Here is a 20,477-nt window from a genome sequence, read left to right on the forward strand (position 1 = left end):
AGGGAAGCTTCGAGCAGAGAAGAGGAGTTCCATCTGGCCTCTGCTCCTTTCTTCCAGACACTGTTGCTGATGGAAATGAGATGAACTCCAGGGCGGTACCAGGCCAAGCTACAAACCAAAGGATTTGGTCAGAAAGTAGCTTAAATCCACTCTGGGCTAGTCAGGGTCTCCCCCACCATACAGATGACACAACTCAGGCACCAGGCCAAGACCACAAAGGAGTAAGTATCACAGGCAGAACCCAGTTCTCCTGACAAAAAGTGTACTGCTCATTGAAATATCTGCAATGGTTTATCTGAAATACTGGGAGATTGTCGGGTAGGGCTAGTTTGGGGCTTACTTCAAACTAGCAGAGTGGAGGATAGCCAAAACATCAAGAGTGTATATTTTGAAGACAGAAGTCAGCTTTCTTTTTGACAATTTACTGAAGCCATGGAGAAAGACATCTGTGATTATCAAATTGTAGAAGTTATTCTGAAACCCCCTGCCTCAAATGGAGCTCCCTTTATCTACACCAAAGGAGCCTATCCCCACCACCCACCAAATGGGGTCTCCAGGGCCCATAATCTTCAACCTGCTCCTCTCCAGCTTTGAAACTCCAAACCATGGTATATGATTTATAAAATGTGACTATTCCCAATTCAAGAAACCATCACCTACTATTGGTCATCACTCCTCTCTCATGCCACCTCTTACACATTAAGAAAAATCTCAACACCAATGTGTTCACTCAGGTCTGCCTAATGTATTAATTCCAAGAGAAACTAACACTGTTTCAGGAATCTTTGCCCTCTCAGTTTTAAGAAGTTTAAGTTCCTTTAAAAACTTGATATATTGATTGGGTTTTCCACAAAAATCACCTTCAAAGAAGTCAATAAAGCACACACATCATTCAGTTTAAAGGGGAAAAAAACCATATAACATCAGTTACTTCTGATCTTCTAGAAAAAAATAATTAGCATTCCCTCAGAGGTCTTCTTCAAAGAATAAAGAAAATAAAAAAGGATAAATGAACATATTGCAAAGCCTGGGAAGAAAAAAAGTTCACCTAACAGATCTAATATCCTGTAAATTCTAACTAGTATAATAGTTTATAAATGAATCTAATATACTATAAATATTATGGCACCTCTGCTATCACCAAGGAACTCTGCTGTCTACTTAAGAAAACAGCAATATGTTAAAATGACAGACTGAATAAATTCTCTAAACAATCTTAGAAATACATCTCTTTCTGTAATCATACAATTTGAACCAAATTGCCATTTATAGCTGAATATTTATTTTCACCAAAGCAAAGCAGCCTGCAAGGTAAAATGATGTAGATTAGCAGAGTTTATTCTACATTAAAGAATTTTAGGTTAACGAGCCTGGGAAGGTGTTTTTCTCAAGTCACATAATTATTTTAACCAAAGTATACACAAAACCATGATTTTCCCTCCCTTAAATAATTTATTTGACTACTAAATTAATTCTTCCTTCTTTAATAAGTTTCTATTGAGACCTTTCTTAGATTAATCCTATAATTCTTGCTTTTTATTTCTTTCTCTCATCCCTCCTAATACCCCAACAGAAATACAGAACTCTTGTTTTGGCTTGTGGAAAAAATGTATGTCAATTTCACCTAAAAACTGGCCTAGGACTAGTGAAATATACAAGCAGGGAGGAGATCCATGGCACAAATAGATGTTTCATATTCTGATATTATCCCATTACCATGGTCTGTAAAGATACTTGATGAAAAATGCAAGTGCAAACAAAGTCAATTCAATTACTTCCTGTGGTCGGTGGAAAATACATTAGACCAGGGGTCAGCAAACTAGATTTTGTTCTTGTCTGTAATACTAACTAGCTGCATAATCACAGATAAATCGAAGACCTTATCTTCCTCATCTGCAAAATTGTACCAAATGACCTTTAAAGATACCTTTCACCTCCAAACAGTATGATTTCATTTCCATGTCACAAATTTCTATCAACCCAGAGAATTCATGGTACTTTCCAGAAAAGTGCTTAATGATTCAAGTTAACAAAAGTTTCCAAGAAATTTAAAGTACCTTTTAGATAATTCCTGCCATCAAATTGGGGGAGGAGGGGATGTTAACTATTAGCTAGGTGACCTTAAGTGAGTTGAAAACCAGAAATTAAAAAACTATCCCTATCTGACTAGATTTTCCAGAGGCTCAAGCAAGATGTTTTTTGAAAGAATTTTATAACACAGTCCAATGCAAAATTTCATTATTTCACATGGGCTTCCTTCCTCTAAGAGCATTTAATGAGTGGGGCCCTTAACTAGTTGACAATACTGCTGTCAGGATGAGTGTCTGTGTGTCACTTGAGGAACACATTTTACATTAAGATGCACACCTGTACAAGCACTAAAGATGTGCAGGTATAATTCTCAAAGAGTACTAATTTAAATGTCTTATATGCCAAAATTTTCCCTCCTATATTCACAGTCTTATTTTTCTTGATAATTACCTATTCTCTTATTTTAAAAGTAAAACAATCAGAAAATGTTAGACTATATAAGAAAAAGCCATATGCCTACTTTTCATGTCTTTCCTTCCACATTTTTCTTAACATACAAGTTATGTTTTTTACACAGCTGTGATCATACATATTTCCAAATCCTGAGTGTCTTTTTCACCCGACATTATAATTTTTCCATGTTATAAATTCTCCAGAAGCAGCACTGTAAGGGTTATATGATATTCATAAATTACAAAAGCTGGCACTTATTGGGTATTTACTGTGTGCCAGGCCCTCTTCTAAGTGCTTTATATGCATCTGCTCACTTAATCATCACAAAGATCTATGGGATAAATGCTAGTATAATTTTCATTTTCAAAGTGAAGAGCTTTCTCAGAAGTGCAAGGTTTAGAACCTCCTCAGAGCAAGTTCTTATCAACTATACCCTACTATCTATCATTCCTAGCAAGAAAAAAACACCCTAATAGAAACTTGATTATACCACCATGATTTCTATGTTCTAGAATTCAGGAACTAAACATTTGATACTTATTCCTGAAACAAAAGAGAATAGTTTATTATAGCACCTGTAAAATTATAAAACTTTTTCATGAACAAAATACTGCTATTTTTTTAAAAAGTGAAACGTGTAAATATTGTTTATAATTTTTTAAACTTAGCATGGTAAACATCTTTCCTTACAACTATAACCACACAACAGAACGTGTATTTTCTATTAAGACAAAATGTATGAAAATAGAATATGTGAATCTCAAACTAAGTACATAAGAGTTTGTGAATAAACCTCAAGTGGTCAATGGAAACCCTCAGCAGTTCAGACATCTGCTTTCAGATTCACTTTCAGATTAACAGTCAATAAATGTTAATCTATAATAAATAAACGGGCATGTCTCTAACACATGCAGTGACCCAGCCTGCTTCTAAGTAGACACACCCAAGCACTATCTTAATTGAATTATCCCTGCCAACTTCAAAGAAATGAAGGGCAGGGAGATTCAAATAAACCATTTGGCATTACAGAATTCTGATCAGATAAAGACCTTGCTACAAATTCACTGGTAATGACCCAAGAAATCCATGAGAGAAAAAGTGACAAAAATGTAAAGAAATATAAACAACTTCACCATCCAAGTAAGTGCTCCTTGATGTTTTGCAAACCTCATGGTTTAAATGAATAAAAAGCAGTTCCAATGGTTTTTATTATTTGTATATTTATTTTGTTTTGTGTGTGTATTGTTTTTTTTCTCCAAATAAATTAGTTACTAAAACCTAACAGAAGAGTTAGATCAGTGTTCTTTTACATACTGGAGATCCCCAGAGTTGTGAAAACAAATGGTCCTGAAAAAAGCAATTAACCTTACTTGAATCAAAATGTGTGACTGTTTTAAAAATTATGCAAAGATGATGCAGATTCGCTGACAACCTGACTAGCTTTTTCTAAACTACTGTAAACACAGGGCCAGCCCCAAAGTGATACATGTGAGAATACCACCAATTTGTCAGGTGGCAATGAAAAATTAATAATATAATGGAACCTGTGTGTTAGGAAAATTAATCTGACAGAGAGAGATAGGACTGAATGAAGTAAATAGAAACAGGTGTAGAAGAGAGAATTTAGGGACATGTGAAATCAAAAAAGGATGAAAAACTAAAACATGTAAGGTAGAGTCTTCAGGATTAATCCACAAAATATTTATTGAGCCAGGCACTGAAAAAATCATGGTGAACAAATAGTCTAATGAGGAAAATAAGTACTGACAAATGCATACACAAGTGCTAAGTGGTACAAATAAAAAAAACAAAAACAAAAAACAGGCAGGGCCTGTTTCAGTTGGGGTGGATAGGCAAAGCTGTGTAAGTACAGTTCCAAAGACCAAAAGGAGCAACCTAGCAGATGAGAAGACAGACAAGGAGGTGATGATTACCCCAGGCAAAGGTAAGAGCTTCTGCCAAGGTCCTGAGGTATGAGAGAGCCTGGAATCGGGAGAATCTTAAAGCCAGGCTGGTGAGCAAAAACAGAGTGGTGCCTGATAAGATCACCTTACTGTCCAAGAGAAGATACTCTACTCCAAGGACCATGGGAAATACTCATGTATTAAGGATTCAGAATTGAAGCCTTAAGGATAGAATAAGAATGGCAGCAGAGACCAGAAGGGAGGCTCTGGATAAGGGTCTGGGGGCCAAGATACAGGAACCCTAGATAAGGACCAGGGACCAAGATAAGGGCAAAAGACAGAGGGGAGGAATTACAGGTTGCAATAGTCATGAGTGCTACTCACCAGAGTTCATCTCTCCTTCCAGGCATACAGATGGGACTGTATTTCCCTGCCCTTCGGAGATACATATGGCCATGAGACTTGCTTTAGCCAATGAAACATAAGCAGAAGTGCTGGGTAGAAGTTAAGAGCTTATGAGGAAGTCCCCACACTCTTTCCCTCAACAAAGGCCCACTACATTCAAGATGGTGGCTGTTCTATCAAACCAGGTTCCAGAAAATGGAAACATGGCCCCCAGCCACCCTCAATGGAGAGAAAGACTGAGGGAAAAATAAATCTTTCTGTTTTGAGCCACTGAGATTTGGAAGTCATCAGCCCATACTGACTGATGCAGAAATAGAACATAATAGATGTAGCGATGATAGCATGAGGAAGGCAAAAGGAGATTTCAAAGTTGGTGACCATGAAAATGATACAAGAATGCAAAAATGATGGCTGACTTGGGAAGAAAAGTGACAATTTATGCTTCATAGATGCTGAAGGTAAAGGACTGGTAGGATAACCAAGTATACATCAGGAAAGGTAGTAGAAAACCAGATCTGAGCTGGAAGAAAAATTAGAACTGAGATAAAGACCTAGAAATTGCAATAAAGGTGTACAGCTCCCTTCAGAGTGAAGGGAGGAGATTAAATTCTAAGCCAATGGTGGAGAAGAAATTATTTAAGAAAGCCCTTGGGAGGTGAGTGTAGCAAGGGGACAGAGTAAAGATAACAGAGGAGGAAGGAGAACCACAGAAGGGAAAGGAGATGTAGTGAATGGTATCAAGTGCTGCAGACATCTTGAAGACAAATTAAAGGAAGACTGAGAAGCCACCCCACACAAAGGATAGAAGCCAGGTTGCAGGGTTACAACTGAAGGTCACACAGTGGTTAGTAACAAAAAGAACCTGGGCAGCCAGGTCCAAGTCCCTGCTTTCCAATACTATAACAGAAGAATTTTCTCGAGTCATTATTCTTCTAAAACAAAACTTACTGGCATCACAAATACTTCATGTTCCAGGATTTTTTAAAACTATGTTAAGACTTTTAGATAGTTTGCAGTTGGTCAGCATTTCACATGTTCTGCCTTGAACAGTCAGCACTGGGACTTCACTTTATGTACATTTCAGGTTAGTCCTTAGGAGAAATCCCCACAAATTTAAGTACTGGGCCAAAGAATAGGAGCTTATTAAAATTCTTGATACAGACCAACTGCAAAAAGGTTGTATCATCCACCATGTTATAAAATATAGGAGACAGGATTCTTATAAAATACTATGTAAATGGGGCCCTTGGAGTTGTGGAATGGTGTAGCCCTGCAAATAAGAGTGCCCAGTTCACCTATGCTTGTAAATACCTTTTCTATCTTTGAAAATCTGCAAATTTATCAGGCAAAATGGCATCTTAAGTAATGTTTCTTTGATTATTAGTAAAGCTGAACATTTTTTTTCTGCTCTTTATTGGCTAATTGTATTCCTTTCTTGGAAGAATTGCTTATTAATGTCCTTTCCCATTTTTCTATTGGAGTGTTTTGATTTTTCTTATTGATTTGTAAGAATTCTATATATTTTAGAAATGTAACACTTTGAGATACAGAAACAGATAGAGTACAAATACGGTTTTGTTTTGTTTTATCCTCACCCGAGGACATTTTTGCATTTATCTTCAGATAGAGCGGGAGGGAGAGAGGGAGGAAGAGAGAGAGAAACATCAATGTGAGAGAGACACATTGAGTGGTCGCCACGCACACGACCCCAAACCGGGGCCAGGGACAAACTACAACCGAGGTATGTGCCCTTAACAGGAACCAAATCCGGGACTCTCTGGTCCGCGGGCCAACGCTCTAATCGCTGAACCAAACCGGCCAGGGCCAAATACTGTTTTGTTTTTTTTTAATTAATTTACTGGAGTGACACTGGCTAATAGGATCACTGGCTAATAGGTTTCAGGTATAGATGTCTATGTTACAAGATCTGTATATTGCACTGTGTGCCCACCACTCAAAGTCAAATCATCTTCCGTCACCATATATTAAGCCCTCTCCCCACCACCTCCCTACCCCTTTTCCTCTGGCAACTACCACACTGTTGTTTGTGTCCACGAGTTTCAGTTTTATATCCCACGTATGAATGAAATCATATGGTTCTTAGCTTTTTCTGCCTGACTTATTCCACTTAGCATTATATTCTCAAGGTCCATCCATGTTGTGGCAAATGACAGTAGTTCTTCTTTTCTTATGGCTGAGTAGTATTCCACTGTGTATATGTGTCACATCTTCTTTATCCAATCCTCTATCCCAGGACACTTTGATTGTCTCCATGTCTTGACCATGGTGAACAATGCTGCAATGACTATAGGGGTACATATATCTTGCGAATACATGTTTTCTAGTTTTTTGGGTATATACCCAGGAGAGAGACTGCTAGGTCATATGGTAACTTTTAATTTACAAATACTGTTTCTAAGCTTACTGTTTAACTTTTACATTTATGGTATTTGTGACATACAGAACAGAGGTTTGTTTACATGGGAAGGCAGTAGGCACAGTGATTAAGAACATATGATCTGCCCTGGCCAGTTTGGCTCAGCGGTTGGAGCGTCGGCCTGCGGACCAGAAAGTCCCGGGTTCGATTTCCACTAAGGGCACATACCAAAAAAAAAAAGAACACATGATCTGAAGTCACGGTGTCCAGGTTCAAGACCCAGGCCCTCCATTTACCTGTGTGACCTTCAGGTGACTTACCCTTCTATGTGTAAAGCCCTAACACACATATTCTATGACATCGTAAGTACTCAATGCTGGCTTCATATATATGTAGTCAAGAAAATCAGTATTTTCCTTTATTAACATAATACAAGCTTGTATTTGTTAAGCACTTACTATTAAGTACTTTACATACATTACCTTATTTAATCTTTCTTTTTAAATAAACTCTCTAAAATAACAATAACAATCCCAATTCTCAAATGAGCAAACGAAGGCTTAGGTGAAGTAACTTGCTCAAAGATCTCAGTTCATATGTGGCAAAGTCACAGCTCACCTCCCAATGCCAGGCCAAACTGGTTTTTCCCTTTTGTTTCAGCCTTATATGATTATTCACCCAAGATTTATGCTGTTTCATAATTCATTATATTTTATGTGTAACTCTTACATTTAGTTATCATTAATTCTAGTACATGATTTAAGATAGGGCTCCAACACTGTTTTTGGTTCTTTGTTGTTGTTGTTTTTATTCTCATCCGAGGACACTTTTGCATTTATCTTCAGATAGAGCAGGGAGGAGAGAGGGAGGAAGAGAGTGAGTGAGAAACATCCATGTGAGAGAGATACATCAAGTGGTTGCCACCCACATGACCCCAACTGGGGCCGGGGACAAACTGCAACCGAGGTATGTACCCTTAGTGGGAATCGAACCCAGGACTCTCTGGTTCGCAGGCCAACCCTCTAACTGCTGAGCCAAACAGGCCAGGGCTGTTTTTTTGGTTTTTGTTTTTATTTTTGTGAATCCTCACCTGAGGACATTTTTCCATTGATTTTTTTTTAGACAGAGTGGAAGGGAGGAAGGGAGAGAGAGAAACATCAAAGTGAGAAAGACACTGACTGGTTGCCTCCCACACAGGGATTGAATCTGCAACCCAGTAATCGAACCTGTGACCCTTGGGTCCATGGGCTGATATTCTAACCAATGAGCCAAATCAGTCAGGGCCCAGCACTGTTCTTATGCAACACCATTTACGGAATGGTGCACCCACCATATTTGACTCCTCCCATGATACCCTAAATGCTTACATACAGAGATGTTTCTGTTTTCTCTTCCATACCACAGACGTCTACCCTGTCCTTGGGCCTGCATGACATAAACTATCACATTTACCCCAAAAGTATACTTAGAGGAAGATCACTCTAAAAAAATGTATGTTCCTAAAACAGATTTCACAAAGACAAGGAAAAAAAATTTTATGATGTGTTCTCAGCCAATCATTGAAACTATCCTTCAAATTGGCAACTGTATTTCTCAAAACTTCTCTCCTTTCCTCCTAAAACTTGGTCCTCTTTGCCCAAGCTGCTCTGTTCCCTGTTGGACTACCTGGGCATCCTAACATTTGTTCAATCTCTCATTCTTTTCTGGAAAAACAGTCCCCCTTATGTCTGCATCTTCCAGGTCCAATTTTTCCAAGTTCAATTTTTCATAAATCCTTTCCTAATATATCAGTTCTTTCATTTCATCTTCCTCAATTCTCGGAAACAGGCATTTAACCCTTTAAATTTGATCCTTTGTACTGTTATCCGTCCATCTATTTAGACCATAAACCCTTCAGGATAAGGGCCTGCTCTAACAAAATAGCATATCCTCAGCACCCAGCAAAGAGTTCAAGCACAGAGCAGGCCCTCAATAAATGTGGATAAAGATTTCATAATTCCTTCCCTCCCTTTTCAAATTCAAGGCCCTTCTGTGTCCTAATAGTTAAATAGACTAGAAGCCAAAGAAATAGAACCTGTTGTTGATTATCTAGTTAGAGATGGGCCTCCACCCTGCTTCCTGTATTTTGGGATATTTCTGTTTGTTAGGACTCCACCAGAGGGTGGAGAAAGACAGTGAGGTAAAGCTCAGGCCAGTTCAGTTGCCGATTTACTAACATATCTGATTTAAAATTACAGCCAAAACAAGGTTTTATGTTACCAGACCATTTCAAAGAACACCACTCGGATCTCACATTACCTCAGATAATACTGGAATCTTGAGCTGACTGAGCTGGGAGGGTGAGGAAGGCCCAAGCATATACTCTGGGAGATTATCATTCCACACCTTCTGTCTATCCTTCTCCAGTAACACAAAGGAAAATTTAGTAATGACCTGACTTGGTGTCATTTAATTTCATTTTCCATTTCATTCCATATTGCTAGATCTCCAAGGGGCACAGAATGGTGTAACTGGCGGGGGCTTGACATGGAAGAGTTTGAAACTGAAAATACTGAGATAAGATCAGTAAGGAAGCCAGCAGCCAAATGACTTGGGCATCAATACCCAAGTGCATATAGTCAGCAAATCCACGCAAAGAGCTGTGTCACAATACTTAAACAAATCTTTCAGAGCAAGGATATTTTTAGGCCTTGGGTGGTATGCTGTTAGATCTAGGCCATTATGATGCTATCTTTAATACATTGAGAGACCCAAGGTAAAAAATGCCTCAGGAGCTCCAAAAGCAATCACAACTCGACTCTGCTCTGGGAATTATTTCTAGTTTTTCTTCTTAGCTTGTATATATTTTGAGCATGCTGCCCTCCTGAAGATTCTAAACCATGTAAAGCCAATTCTGGGATCGTGCAGATTCTTCTTTCATTACCCTTTCAAAATCATAAATTACTTTTCCTACAGTAAATATTACTGGAATATTACTAGTAGAACATCTACTCTTATAAAAAACAGCTTATAGTCAAAGCCTGTTGTTGGGGAAAAGGACTTTGGAAACAATCCTGTAAAGCCCCCTATTTAATAGAACAGGAGCCCTGAGATTCAAAGAAGTTAAGTGACAGCACAAGGTGACTCAAGTAGCTTTTAAGATATATGCCAAGCACTAAAAGCTTTACCTATATTGCTCATTTAATCCTCCCAACAGCCCTATAATTTCAGTACGATTATTATCTCCACTCTACAGATGAGGAAACTGAGGCACAACAAGGTTAAATTATATGCCTAACACTGCACAGCTGATAAGAGGTAGAGCTGGGATTACAACCCAGGTGCTGTGTGTGACTCCAGGGCCCATGCTCTGAACTACTAAACCTCTAGGATTAAAACCCAGGACTCTTGACCCCACCAAGGATTCTCTCCACCATAAATAATTCTAAGGCTCATGAAAAAGCAAACTACATTTGAAAAGGTCTGCAAACCTTGCTAGAGCCTGATTAGAACAAACTACTAATCAAAGATGTTTTTTAAGTAATCTGGAAAAACTGCATAGTATAACAACAGATTATTGTCAACTTTATCATAATGGCATTATAATTATGTAAGAAAATATCCCTATTTTTAAAAATACGTACTAGGTATATAAGGCTGAAATAACTAGAGGCCTGGAACTCACAATCACAAAAAAAAAAAAAAAAAGAAAGAAAGAAAGAAACAGCTAAAATAAGTCTGGCCAAATCTTGATAATTATTGAATCTGGGTTATGGAATATGAGGGTTCATTATATTATTGTCTCCACTTTTTTATTTTCAAGTTTTTCAAGTAAATTTATGCAAAGCCATTTTTAAAGGTCCATGACCCAAACAGAAAAAAAAAAAAAGCTATGAAACAATGAAAAATGTATGAGTACATCTCACTTTTACATTTTAAAGTTTGTTTGTTAAAAGGCACCCTTAATAACCCACTAAACTATTTAATTTTGTTGTTTCTGAACTCACTACCGGCCATCATCAATACTAGAATCATGGGAAGATCTAGTTAAAACGATATCCTATTTGTTTTTTCTTTTAATCCATCTGCAAAACTGCTTTATTAGTCAGCTAGTTAAGAATATTTAGTAAGTGTTTATTATGCTGGAGGCATTGTATTAGCACTGACACAAGTAGTCAAAGATAGAGCAGAGTAGTATTTCCATCCAGGCATAGATCAATGGACCATGGGATTCTAAAGCCTGGTTTGGTTATGGCTCTGTCTTCTGCCTAGAACAGAGTTACTTTCTTAGTCCTCCTAGAATAAAGCTGAGCCAGAACATGTGTGGCAGACGCACCTGCTGTGGCTTCCTGGCAGACACTGGGGAGAAGCAAGAGAAAGGAGTCAGTGGCAGAGTACCTGGCAGGAAGTGAGGAAAGTGAAGTTTACGGGTAATTTTTAGTATCTGTAAGCTATCCCAAATTCCTCCTTCTGCAATGTAGAACCATTGTAATGCATTTCCTATTCAGGAGAAGCCTTGCACACTCACCAGAGTAGGCCCACCTGCTTTCCTGTGTTTTGTATTTGTTCCATCAGACAAGTGATCACAGATAGATAACACTAGGAATTGAGACACCGGCCAGATGCCTGGCTGTTCATGCTTAAGGGTATCCAAGGAAAACAGATATACTATTAAAAGTGCAATAAGGTAACACAGTAGAAGTATGTCACACACGGGAATGGACACTAAGCCACTATCAGTAGGCCATCCTCCAAAAGGAAGAGCAGATACTCAAGGACTGTCGCACATCAATAATTAGCAGTGTTGTGTCTATGTTGGCTCTTCTGTGCTCAACCTAATGGCTTATTAAACTAATACCTCCTCTTCAGTCCTGATCTGCCAGCACTTTGGGAATCATGGCACTGTCATGTTTTATTTACTCTTCTTTTGCCTCAAATCCCTGATGAGAACAGCAGCCCCCAGTTTAAAGAACTAAGTTTTGTGTGAAAACAGAAAAGATGCCACAGATGTTTGTGGGCTTTATCCTTAACATACACACATTGGCTAAAGTTGGGAAGATGAAGACATCCTACTTATGCCAAAGTATCAGAAGTTAGTTCAGGTTATAGATGAGATGCCAGGTTCTGGTCTTTTGCCAGCTTCTGCTCTACTTGTTACCATCAGTGGATCTTCAGTAAAATAGAAAAATAAAATCCCTGTTTATTATGAACAAATTGGAGTATGTGGAATCTGGAGTGAGATGGCAGAGCCCGCAACTGAGAGAAAAATCAAACTGAGCAAGATGACATTGGAAATCAGAGAAACTTCATCTCCAATCTCCACAGACATCATTCATGTCATCCTGTGTCTGCCCAGGAAGGGCATCTATCTGCCACCAAAAAGATGGCCCAGCCCCTGTGTTAAAGGACCTGGCACTCCACCCTGATAATACCCCACTCGGTGCCACAAAATCTAGATAATGAATCCATCCCAAGGCCCATCTTCTTGCATCGTTCCAACAAACACCACAAGTCACCCATCCACAGACAAGCCCCTCTCAAGAAAACGTCAGCGACAAGACAAGTCGCTACTAAAAGTTTCCAGCTGCCCTGGAGAGCACACTGCTGGTTAAACTGTCGCTCCTCTCCCGCACCATCCAAGTGATCTGGCATACTGCGTTTCCAAACATAGCAGGACTAGCCCTAGTTGTGGAAAAGTTGATTTAAAACTTCATCTCCCTCGCATCCAGGGGCCTGTTCTCTAAAGACCTTCTGCTACAATCAGATTAATCTCTCAGATGCTTGCCTCGCTTGCTTCAAACCCCAAAACTTCGTAGTAATTTGCACGAAACAGAAATTACCAAGGGTTCCTATCATGGCCCCTGATCCTTCATAAAAGGACGCCAAACCTTAGGATGCCGGCTGGAAGAAGGGGTTGGAGAAGAGGATGAGGAACACCCCTTCCCTTTTGGAGCTCAGCCCACCCAAAGGGTCCGCAGGGCCATCTCCAACCCTGGGCTGCGAAGTGGAAGAGACAGCCCCCATCTCCGTGCCCTGCGCCCCTCCGAGCTACAGGTGCCAAGCCCTTCCACATACCTGAGAAAAAAGGGGTTGTGGGGAGGAGAGTAATTTCCCAGTTGGCAAGGGAGATAAACTTGCGAGGGGAGGGGGGTGTTAATGGAGGCGGCGGCCTCACTCCCAGGGGAGGGGCAGCAGTGAAGAGAGGACCCCCGGACGCAGGATGGCATCTGGAAGTTGCTGCCCCTCCAGTACGGTACCTTCTTCACTGACCAACGCCCCCGACCCCCTTTCTCACCACCTCTTAATCTGTAAGACGCAAAAGGGTCGGCTGCTCCACCTCGGTCTGGCCGACTTAAAGGAGCACGGAGGCGGCGGCAGCCCCCACCTCCCTCGGTCCCTCGGTCCCTCGTCCCCTCGTCCCCTCGTCCTGCACTCACCAGGACCACCGAGCCGCGCACTACCTCCGACACGCTCTGCCGCAGCTCGGCCGCGGTGCCCGGCTTACTCAGCGCCCGGGTGAACTTCCGAGTCTCCGCCGACGCGGGGAGCAGCGATAGCTGCGACATCCTCGCGGCCACCGCGCCTGCTGCCGCGCTCCGGCCTGGCCGCGCCGCCGCCAGGTGCGCCCTCGGCGCCCGGCCCGCCCGTCCGCCCGAGGCTCCCAGCGCCGCCGCCTGCCTGCTTCCTCCGCCGCGGTCCTGGCGGCGCAGCCCGGGCCGCGCCCTCCGAGCCGTGTCACGCTCCGAGGCGACCCTCGCGGCGTCCGCAGTCCCCCGTGTCCGGAGCAGCGCCTGGGCTTGCTAGAGGCAACCGTGCCTGTGGTGGCGGCGGCTCCCCCATGCCACCAGCCTCCCTTCGCGGCCGCTTGCCGGGCCGCCTCCTCGGGGCGGGGTGTCCGGCGCGGCGCGGGGCGGGGCGGAGGGAGGAGGGGCCGGCGCGGCGGGACGGCGGACCCCGCGGGGCTGTCCGGCCCGCACGGCGCTGCGCGGGAGTGAGGCAGCTGGATGCGGACGGCATGCGGTGCAGAGTCCCCCGCGGGGCAGGGACGACTTCGGGGGGCATCTCCGCTCCGACCCGACGCTCCCGGAGCTGCACGCCCGATGACCCAAGGCGAGGGCCGCGCACGCCGGTGGGAGACCGTACAGCCCGGGGCTGGAAAAGGGCGAAGACTAGGAACGGGCGCCCGTACGCTGGGACTCTGGGTGCCCTGTCCGTGAAGCCAGCCCCCACCTCCCTATGGGGACTCCGCGGTCACCCCCAGGGTCTGGGCTCCGGGGCACACGCCCCCCGTGCGCTTAGGACCTAAGGGACTAGGAGTTTTAGGAAGGTGGCCTGTAAGCTGCACCGAGAGAACACAGGGCCATTCCGAAGCCGAGGCGGTGCGGAGCCGGACGGAGCGCCCCAGGCCCCCGTGGTGGCGCTTCTCGGCCTAAATCCACCATTTCACACCCCGAGGCGTCGAGCAAACTGGGAAGCCTCTGGGAGCCCCCGGAGTGAGGGACGTCGTAGGCCGGGACAGTCGCTGCGAGTCACGCAGACCTGCTGCGTCACCTTGGACGGGATCAAAACTTCTGAGCCTCCCATATCTCTTCTCTAAACTAAGGACACCAATCTGCAAGAGGCTGCGACGATACGACATGCCGGTCTGCCGCCCCTCCGCGGCCGGGCCGCAAAGCGCGGGCCGGGAAACCCTGAAGCGCCGGGCTGCGAGCGCAACGTGACCCGAGAGCTGGCGGCTGCTAGCGACCGCAGCCGCTCTGAGGGACTTCTTCACTCAGCCTCTGTTGTTTTCCCATCCCAAAAGGGTACCCACTGCCTTTCCTCTTTTTCTCTTTTTTGAGGAAATCCTGATCATCCTATCACTGACCCCCGCCGCGGAGGGTTGCGCAGGCAGACAATTTGCGCAGAGACCTTGGCGCATGCTCAGTGGTTTGGCTTTGGGCGGATCCCGGGGCAACCGACTTAAGAGTGGCTCCGATGACTGGCCGCTCTGCGCAGGCCACGCCCATGCCCTGCTGATGGACAGCTTTTTACCTGCCGGATCAGCTTGCGCGGCGCGCGCGTTGGCCTCATGCTTCGGTCCTTCACGGGAATCCCAGCCGCTCCTCTGGCCCAAGTGTCCAGAGGCGTGGTAACCGCTGATACTGCGGAAAAGTAGGCCGCCCATTGCGTCCCACCCTGCTAGAAAACCAAACACTGGCCTAAAGCAGAATCTTAAGTGGGAGGAAAAACTACCAATCCAGTGCTGAAAGCAAAACACCGCCGTTCAGGATTTAATGGGCAGGTCTAGCACATAATAAGAATGGAAGTTAGGCATGCAACACTCAATAAATACTTGCTGGATTGGATTGTTTTCCTAGTGGATTGGGATGCAGGATGTGGCTCTCAGTAAGCTTGACAGACTGGAAGATAAACAAAACAAGTAATGTGTGGATAATAAAAACAATCACAATAATCTATTTCCTCTATGAAATCAGAGACAGGCCTAGACATTTCCCAGGTTTCTTCTGTTATAAGAGTAGACTGGGTTACCTCAATAGGATAGGGAGGTACAGACCAGCCTCACCCTGCCTTTCATAGGGACCCTATGCATCCACACCCAAAATTTACACCTTTGAGCTACACTGGTGTATGTCAGCTCAGTTCTTACTTGAACTGTCAGATGCTAGTATGAATCCTAAATTAAGATTTCCCTTTGAGCTTCTGACTCCTGAAGAAGTCCCAAACAGCACAAACCTCTACCCTCTATGTTAATTTGGGTAGCTAAACAGATTATATATAACAACAAAAGTACACAAAATTGTTGGTTTTTATTTTTGTTGGATTTTTTTCTTTTAAATTTTAGTTATTGTGATTTAATTTGTTTTTAAGTATTTTATTTATTGATTTGAGAGAGAAACATTGATTTATTGTACCACTTGTTTATGCATTCATTGGCTGTTTCTTGTATGTGCCCTGACCTGGGCTGGAACCCACAACCTTGACATATTGGGACCACGTTCTAACTAACTGATCTACTCAGGCAGGTCTTTTCTTTCTTGTTTTGTTTTGTTTTGTATTGTTTTGTTTTGTTTTGTTTTGTTTTGTTTTGTTTTGTTTAAGAAAAGGTCACATATCTGGAAAGTGAAGGGTTCGCCAACCTTCTAATTTCATCCTCTACCAACTCTAAATTCTCTGCTTGTTAGCTGACTCATTATATTCTAGAACTGGCAGATTGTCATTTAGAAAGCAGGGTATGGTATGTAAGGTGCTGACAGTAGTTACTGACAGTGTCTAACCAAACGCTAGTTCTTACAGTCAGAGAAGGAAGCATGGAAGTGTGAACTAAGCCCAGAAAGACTGATTTTCTCAGCAACCCAGAGCTGATTCCCTTCTTCCTGGTAAAGTGTGTTGTTAACAAAGGGAACATTTCTCATGCTTAAGTTTCAGCAGAAACTTGGTCCCACTGTTGTGGGTTGAATTGTATCCCCCCAAAATATGTATTGATGTCCTAATCCCAGTGTCTGAGAATATGACCTTATTTGCAAATAAGGTCTTTGCAGATACAAAGTTAAAATGAGCTCATACTGGACCAACATGACTGATGTCCTTATGAGAAAACAACAGACATAGACACACATGGAGGCCATGTGGCAACAAAGGCAAAGATTGCAATGATGAATCTACAAGTCAAGGAACACCAAAGATCACTAGCAACAACCAGAACGGGACAAGACAAAGGATTCTTCCCTCGAGCCTTTGGAGAGAGTATGGCCTTGCTAACACCTTGATTTGGAACTTCTAGCCTCCAGAACTGTAGGAGGATAAGTTCTGTTGTCCAAAACCACCCAGTTTGTGGTCCTTTATTACAGCAATCTTTGGAAACTAATACACTTACCAAAGACTTTTTTTTTTTTTTTTTTTTATAGAGCAGGAGGGAGAGAGAGGAAGAGAAAGAGAGAGAGAGAGAGAGAGAAAGAGAGAGAAACATCGATGTGAAGGGACACATCGAGTGGCTGCCACCCGCACGACCAACCAGGGCCAGGGACAAACTGCAACCGAGGTACGTGCCCTTAGTGGGAACCGAACCCAGGTCTCTCCAGACCGCAGGCTGACACTCCAACCGCTGAGCCAAACAGGCCAGGGCAAGACTTTTTTTTTTTAATCGCCACCTAGAATTGTGTGAACTCTCACTGAATCAACTCCTGGAGAGAGGCAGTCATGCCTTTACAGAAGGAGCATCAGCTCCAGGCAAAGGCACTTTGTGGAAAGGGAATGAATGGATGGTGTTTAAGGTGTGGTAGAAGATACATCCAACTACTTTAGCTTGAGGAGTAACCCTGTCTTGGTTTTCCCAAAACTATAGAAAGAAAACTTTCCTTTAGATGAGGATGATACTACTAGGTAGTGGAGATGAGATTCAATTGCAGCTTGTTTTAAGAAATTGTATATAAATGACTGCACTATGCTCAAATATTTGTAATTCAAATATTAACCATATTTAAATAACATCTTACTGCATCATTTTCTTGTTAGGGTTGCTATATGATTTGTGTCTTAACGACACATCATTATTTTTAAACCTTTTTCAGGTATATCTTGAAACAGCACCTCTGTTTTTAACATATATAAAAAGTAACCTATAAAGAGTAGTCAGATCTGTGGATTGTAGCATCAAAGGAAGTGCAGAGGAGACTTTCATTCTTTACTTTATCCTTGTATTAATTGCATTTTAAAAATACTCATCTATTAATTTTATACTTCATTTTTTTCCTATGAAAGTTGAACCTTTTGTTTTATAAAAAAATGTGAACTCTTGTACACAAGGCATTACTAGAGATCAAAAATGTGTAATAAAATTCTGAAGTGTCTTACTGTCTAATAGTGAAAGACTTTGGGTTTTGTATTGTGGTAAAATACATGTAATATAAGGTTTACTATTTTAACTATTTTAAGTGTATATATAGTTCAGTGGCATTAAGTATATTCGTATTATTGTGCAACCACTATTAACACCCATTTCCAAAACTTTTTTCATCATCCCAAACTGAAAGTCTGTACTCATTAAACAGTAATTCCCTTTTCCCTCAGTCCTGGCAACTACCATTCTATTTTGTGTCTTAGTGAATTTGACTACTCTAGGTACCTCATGTAAATGGAATCATACAATATAATTCTTTTTGTGTCCAGCTTATTTCACTTAGCATGCATCAGAATTTCCTCCTTTTAAGGCTGAACAATATTCCATTGTGTGTGTATATATAAATATATATATATATCACTTTTTTTTATCAATTTATCCATCAGTGGACACTTAGGTTGTTTCCTCTTTGGGTTATTGTGAATAACGTCATTATGAACATGAGTGTCCAAATGTTTGTTTGGATCTCTGCTTTTAATTGTTTTGAGTATAAACCCAGAAGTAGAGTTGTCGGGTCATATGGTAATTTTATGTTTAATTTTTTGAGGAACCATTATATTATACTTCATTTTCTAAATGTTTCTTATAATGTTTGTTTTCTAAGAAAATTGATTGATTAACTTTAGAAAACAAACTTTTTAAAATTTTACTAACATAAATAGAAGACACAAACTTTCCTTCAAGATAGAGCATCTGGAGAAAGGTATGCAATTAATCTAACACATAAGTTTTCAGACACCACTTAGGGTTAATGTTGCTGGAAGAATATAATGTCCTCTTTCACTTCTATTTTAGTTAGGAGAGATTCCTAGAGGAGATGAAATATGAGGTCTTTAAGAGATGTTGAGACCGGGGCTTCTCAAACTATACTAGGCATATAAATCACCTGGGGATCTTCTTAAAATGCAGGTTCTGATTCAGAATGTCAAGTGTGGTGCCCAAAATTCTACAGTTCTAACAAACTCCCGGGTGACATCAAACTCTTCACTGATGCAGGTGGTACTGATCTGCAGACCACATTCTGTGAGTGGCAAGTATTTAGGCTTCCATTTCCAGCAATATGGCAACTGCAAACCCTTAAAATTCCTCCAAATGACCTTTAAAACTTAAGAGAAAAGAAGACCAAACACCCAATAGGAAAATGGGCAAAACTTATAACCAATCCACAGAAAATATATAAAATGACTAGTCAACATCATCCTGCTTTATATTTGGAATTGATTTAAGCCCCACAAATTAGGCATTACTATTTTTGTTTTATGTAGTCAATATTTGATTAGATATGCTTACATATTTACTACTTTATTTGTTTACCATTCTTTTTTCCATCCCAGATTTTTCATTTGGGATCACTTTAATCTTACCCAACTAAACCCAATGACTGTTTTAGTACCTATGTAGTTTCTCTCTAAAAATTCTAAGCACACAAATTTTTCCCTCATAGTGCTGTATCATGAGGATATGGAAGAATAAAACAGCTACTGAGCTATCAATGTCATAACCAAACATCCTGTCCTAACCTATTCTGTCTGAAAAACTGCAGGCAAATGGAAGTGTTAATCAGGACCTTTTCCTCACTTGCTTTGACATTCAATCTCAATACTTCTGCCATCCAACAAGCAGAGAAAAAAATCCAGCTGCATCAACAGCCCTTACTATTAAGGTGAAGGAACAGTTAAGCAGTAATATACAAATAAAATTTAAGGAATTATTAGTAAAATGATTCTATTAACTTATAAATCTTTTTTTAAGTAAGGGATCTGGGGATAGAAAACAGGGCAACCATGTGCTACTTCTTGGTTCAGACTTTTTCCTTTTATCCTATTTTGACTACTCTTTTCTCAGTCACTGTCATTTTGTTTAGATAATTTAGAATGATCTGTCATTTTCTAACATCAAAATACAAATTGAAAACATTCTATTATCTTTCACATAGGGAATGTTCTTAAAATGATACCTAGAGATAGCATTAGGAAATACCTATCTCTGCAAAACATTAATTTATTCTCATATTTTGTTAATTAACACAAATTTATTCAGCCAGCACATATTTATTTAGCATCCACTATGCGCTAGGTAGAAGATATAGAATGATTTTAAAAAGATCAAATTTTCTGCTCTTGTGGAACTTACCTTCTAGTGCAGAAGACAATCCATACAAAGTCAAATAAGCAAAAGGTAGGGTATTTTGTCAAGGGCAAGTGCTAAGATAAAGCAAGGAAGGGGCTATGATTTATTGTGGATGAGATGGATTGAAATGTAAGTAGTGTAATTTCCGGCAGGGAAAGTGTCAATGAGAAAGGAACTATTGAATAAAGACCCGAAGGAAGTTAAAGAGTGAGCCCACCACACAGTGGCTAGGGGAAGAACATCCCAAGCAAAGGAAGTAGAAGTGCAAAGGCTTAGTCAGCAAAGCCAGTGTGGCTGG

The 20,477-nt window shown here is 41.3% G+C and overlaps 1 protein-coding gene across 4 annotated transcripts in view; it reads right to left on the reverse strand.

Moving 5' to 3' along the window:
* The window catches only part of DOCK9 (dedicator of cytokinesis 9), a 293,010-nt gene extending 278,968 nt beyond the window's left edge, over positions 1 to 14,042 (reverse strand). For all 4 annotated transcript variants that reach the window (XM_036250431.1, XM_036250429.1, XM_036250426.1 and 1 more), the window contains exon 1: positions 13,587 to 14,042. In XM_036250431.1, coding sequence (XP_036106324.1) covers positions 13,587 to 13,715 — 129 coding nt within the window. In that variant the 5' untranslated portion in view covers positions 13,716 to 14,042. The remainder of the gene's footprint in view (positions 1 to 13,586) is intronic.
* Between the last annotated feature and the right edge of the window lie 6,435 nt (positions 14,043 to 20,477).

Source organism: Molossus molossus, unplaced genomic scaffold (assembly GCF_014108415.1).
Source record: "Molossus molossus isolate mMolMol1 unplaced genomic scaffold, mMolMol1.p scaffold_m16_p_9, whole genome shotgun sequence".
Taxonomy (NCBI): domain Eukaryota; kingdom Metazoa; phylum Chordata; class Mammalia; order Chiroptera; family Molossidae; genus Molossus; species Molossus molossus.